This window comes from Vitis vinifera, chromosome 10 (assembly GCF_030704535.1).
Source record: "Vitis vinifera cultivar Pinot Noir 40024 chromosome 10, ASM3070453v1".
Classification (NCBI taxonomy): Eukaryota; Viridiplantae; Streptophyta; class Magnoliopsida; order Vitales; family Vitaceae; genus Vitis; species Vitis vinifera.
In genome coordinates, this window is record NC_081814.1 from 22,478,570 (window position 1) to 22,482,501 (window position 3,932).

Below are 3,932 nucleotides of genomic sequence, written 5' to 3' on the forward strand. Positions count from 1 at the left end.
ATTACTAACAAAAAACACCAAAACTTACACAAAGTGATTAAAATTGCTTTCAAGGGTCCTTAACATGCCAATTGAGTTAAAAGGCCAAAACTACTACTCAAAAGTGTTTAAAAGGATTAATTATAAGCTATCAAATAGCACTTTTTGAGTAGTAATCACTCCCCCCAACCGACATATTGCTAGTCCCTTAGCAAAATAGGAGAGAAAAAATGAAAATAAAAAGCAACCTATACTAAAATTTACAACATCATGCTGATCAAAATCAATTCTCAAGTGGCATGATGATCTAATTCTCACATGAAACATTAAAGAAATATAAACCCAAATTTCAACAAGAGTTATAACAAACTATGCTAAACACTGTCAATCAAGGGAGTGCATTATGCAAACTGAAGTTTTAAAATCATTTCCACTTTCAAAGAACCAAACTTTAATCTTCCACAAAAATCTATGTGTATTGGTTCCTTAGGTTCCGAGAATAATATGCTAACTAATCTCTCCCCCCAACCTAACTCTTTTCAACACTTAGCAAACTGACCAAAATCAATAAGAAAAGAACACACTTTCATCATTTTTTTTTTTTTTTTAAGGCAGCTTTATGGGGTACTCTTTCTGACTTGTCCATGTAATGGGGGTCCATCGATGACTCCCAACCAATTAAGGTTTAGGGCACCAAGCTTTAAGGATCTTTCAACCACTAACTCCTCGGATTTTTCCCCGGACTTTTAAGAATGAATTTCTAATACCCAAGCATCTACCATATGTTAACTCTACCTATTCACCCTTTTTAACGAGCATTGAGGTCGGTGACTCCCAACCAATTAAGGCTTAGGGCACCAGGCTTTAAAGATTTTCACCATATACCCCTCAGACCTTGCTCAGGTTTCAAGGCAAGCAAACAACTTTCTTTATTTCAAAGGCTCATTGGTCTTTTGCAGGGTGTTTCAATTTTTATCAAATGAGGTCAAATGTACCAAGTCCCAAAATTATTCTAAGTCAAGAGGGAAATAGTTTTTCATCTTATAATCGGAATCTAATGTGCATAGTGTGTGAATAGCTTAAAGTGGAAGAACTAAATTCAATTTCAATAGAAGTTTAAACAATTGAACCACTTTAGTGAGCATAATCCATACTCTAAGTTAAGTGAAAAACAACAGTTCAATTTCTCTTGGTTTAATTTGAAAATTTTTCCTCAAAATTCATGGAGAAAAGAGTAACAAGAGTAAAAAGTAAAAACTACAACTAATTAACCAATATAATTGCAATACCAAAAAGATTTAGCATACTTCCTTCCTCATTCCCCCCAACCGAACTGAGCATTGTCCTCAATGTGATATGAGTGACTGTAATTAAAGGGAGGAAGTGGTACCTCCTGGCTGATATCAAATTCGAATATTGATTGGGGAAACCACATGTTTCAAAAAGAATAGAATATGTGAGAAAAGGAAATAAGGATAACTTAATGCTAAGTGTTAATAAGAAATATTAAACTTGTATTACTTTAAATTCATTTGATTACAATGCAAAAGACAAGTAACACAAGGAATCCCAAATATAGTACCAAAATACTGGGACTTCTTTTCAACTAAAAAAAACAAAATACATAGAAATATTAGATATATAATAGTCTGATGAGTGGTGCTGGGTCTAGGTAGATGGGTCTGCCTCTTCAGTAGGTGCATCAGCTGGGGCTTGGGGCTCTGGAGGATGAGACGCTGAGGGATGAGAGTGTGGCTCTACTGGAGTAGAAGTGGAGGGCTCTACAGTTTGTGGCAGATCGAAATGGAGCTGAAACTGCCTTAAGATGGCAGCTTGTTGAGCCTGAGTGGCCAACATCTGCTCTTGGCATGCTCTGATGGCTGCCATCTCCTGAGCAAGACTGCTCTGAGAAGCTATAAGAGTCTCCAATGCATGACACAACTCTCGATATTCAGATATAGGAATGGCCATCCTCGGTTCAGCTGATGCGGATGGCTGAGATGAAGCTGGAGCAGCTGGTGGAACTCTGGGAATGGCAGGAGTAGCAACTATTATACCTTCAGGTATATGTCTTGGGGATGCTCTCCTTGCAGCTGGCTGAGGCTGCTCAGGCTGATCAACTTTGTAGGCCGTCATATTGTTCCATTTATCAAGAGTGAATGGCTCACGGCAAATTCGTTTTCTCTCCAGCTGAGGCTCAGAAGGATATCCCAAGTGCTCCAGAATTTGGCATAGTAGCCTTGGGAAGAGGAGGGGAATGCAATCAGCTCTCTGAAGCTTCTTTCTGTGAACCTTCTCTTCAAAATAGAGAAGGGCTGCTAGGATCAGATGATGAGGCCCAAAGAAAAATCCTTCCGACATCTTGTAAAGAGCTTCTAAGAGGACTCCCCTTCTTTGGTTCCAATGCTGCAATGGGTAGATATTATGACGCAAAAATGCATCAATCAAAAACATAACTGGAGGAAGCTCCCCCCTCAACAGATGTGATCGATTTGCAGCTCCTCTAGAAAGGGTGCGCACCATCTCCAGCTCAGTAGGATTTGCCCAAGCTCTAAAATTATCGAATTGGGTTGGCTCAAAGGGAATTTGCAGGGCTTCAGCAATATGGCGTGCTCCCAATATGCCATGTCTCCCATCGATAGTGAAATGAATCAAAGTTGGGTTCCTGACCTGTTTGGTTGTCATGGATTGGTAGAAATCCATTGCTATCCGGGGGTAGAAAAAGTCTCTCGGAGCTAGCAGATGCTCCATATGGTATCTCCTCAGCAGCTGGAATGATTGGGCAAGCTCTGGCCTCACTCTGAATGCGGCTATGTCGAAGCATAGCTCGGAATGGAATAGCCGAGCTCTACAATCCAAGTTTCCCTCAATTGGGGGCTGAGGCAGCATTGGCCGCCTGATTACTTCTTCCAGAGCTGTTTCGGATGGAATTTGGGGCTCGGGAAGTGGCGCTTGAGGCTCCTGAGATTTTTCTTGCAGCGCCGGAGATGGCACCGGCGATGGAACTGGGAGGGGACTCGGTGAGGGAACTGGAGACAGCACTGGAGTTGGAGCCGGTGATGGAATTGGCGACTGCTCAGTCAAATCAATGGGTTCTGAGCTCTCAACCCTGGGTCTCTTCTGCAGTGGCCGACCCCCTGACCTAGTAAGGTATCGTCTTTCCGGAGGCTTTGGCGGCGCGGGCTTCACTGGAGAAGGAATTGGTCTTGACGGCTGCGAAGGCTCTGGAGCAGAATCTGGAACTGGCTCCTTTCGCAGACTCTTCTTGTGATTCGGAGGAGATGTAGATTTAGCCCCTCGTGTTCGCGCCATTTCGGGATACCGAACTTTGGCCGACGTTGCTAATCGGAGGATGTGACCGGAGCCTTGGACGGCGAGGTTCACTGAAGAAGACGAACAGTTTGCGAGAATGGTGCTTTGATTTTTGAAACCCTTTTCGCAGCTCAAATGACCGGTATAAATAGGAAAAACGGAAGCTTAAGGGTCAGTTTGAGTTTCGTAACAAAACGCCAATTTCGCAGCAAAATGCCAATTTCGCAGCAACTTCGCAATGCGTTTCGCAACTGTGAAATTAATGTCACTGTGTTGCGAAGTGGCACACGTGTGCCAAAATCACTTTTGCAATTGCGAAATACCCTGTGGAATAGGATTTTTGGTGCGAAATCAGGCTTTACCACTTCGCAATGCGTTTCGCAGCTGCCAAATGAGAGCTCCTGTGCTGCGAAGTGGCACTCGTGTGCCAAAAACGCCTTCGCAGCTGCGAAATACCCTCGCAGAGACTTCTACAGTGTTGCGGAATGGTTTTGCAGCATAGTGCTAATTTCGCAGAGGCTGCGAAATCTCGCAGAGCTCTGTTTTTCCTCTGTTTTTACTTTGTTTTAGCTCCGATTTCGACCCGATTTTTTTTCTTTCAATCTCCTTGAAATTTCTTCCACCTGGAATCATTCAAAAAG

The 3,932-nt window shown here is 42.7% G+C and overlaps 1 protein-coding gene across 1 annotated transcript; it reads left to right on the plus strand.

The window, feature by feature from the left end:
* The first annotated feature begins 2,583 nt into the window (after positions 1-2,583).
* Positions 2,584-3,250, plus strand: LOC104880602 (uncharacterized). The gene is made up of 2 exons (XM_010657644.1): positions 2,584-2,651; positions 2,959-3,250. The coding sequence occupies exons 1-2, from the start codon at positions 2,584-2,586 to the stop codon at positions 3,248-3,250; spliced, it is 360 nt and encodes a 119-aa protein (XP_010655946.1).
* The last annotated feature ends 682 nt before the right edge of the window (positions 3,251-3,932 follow it).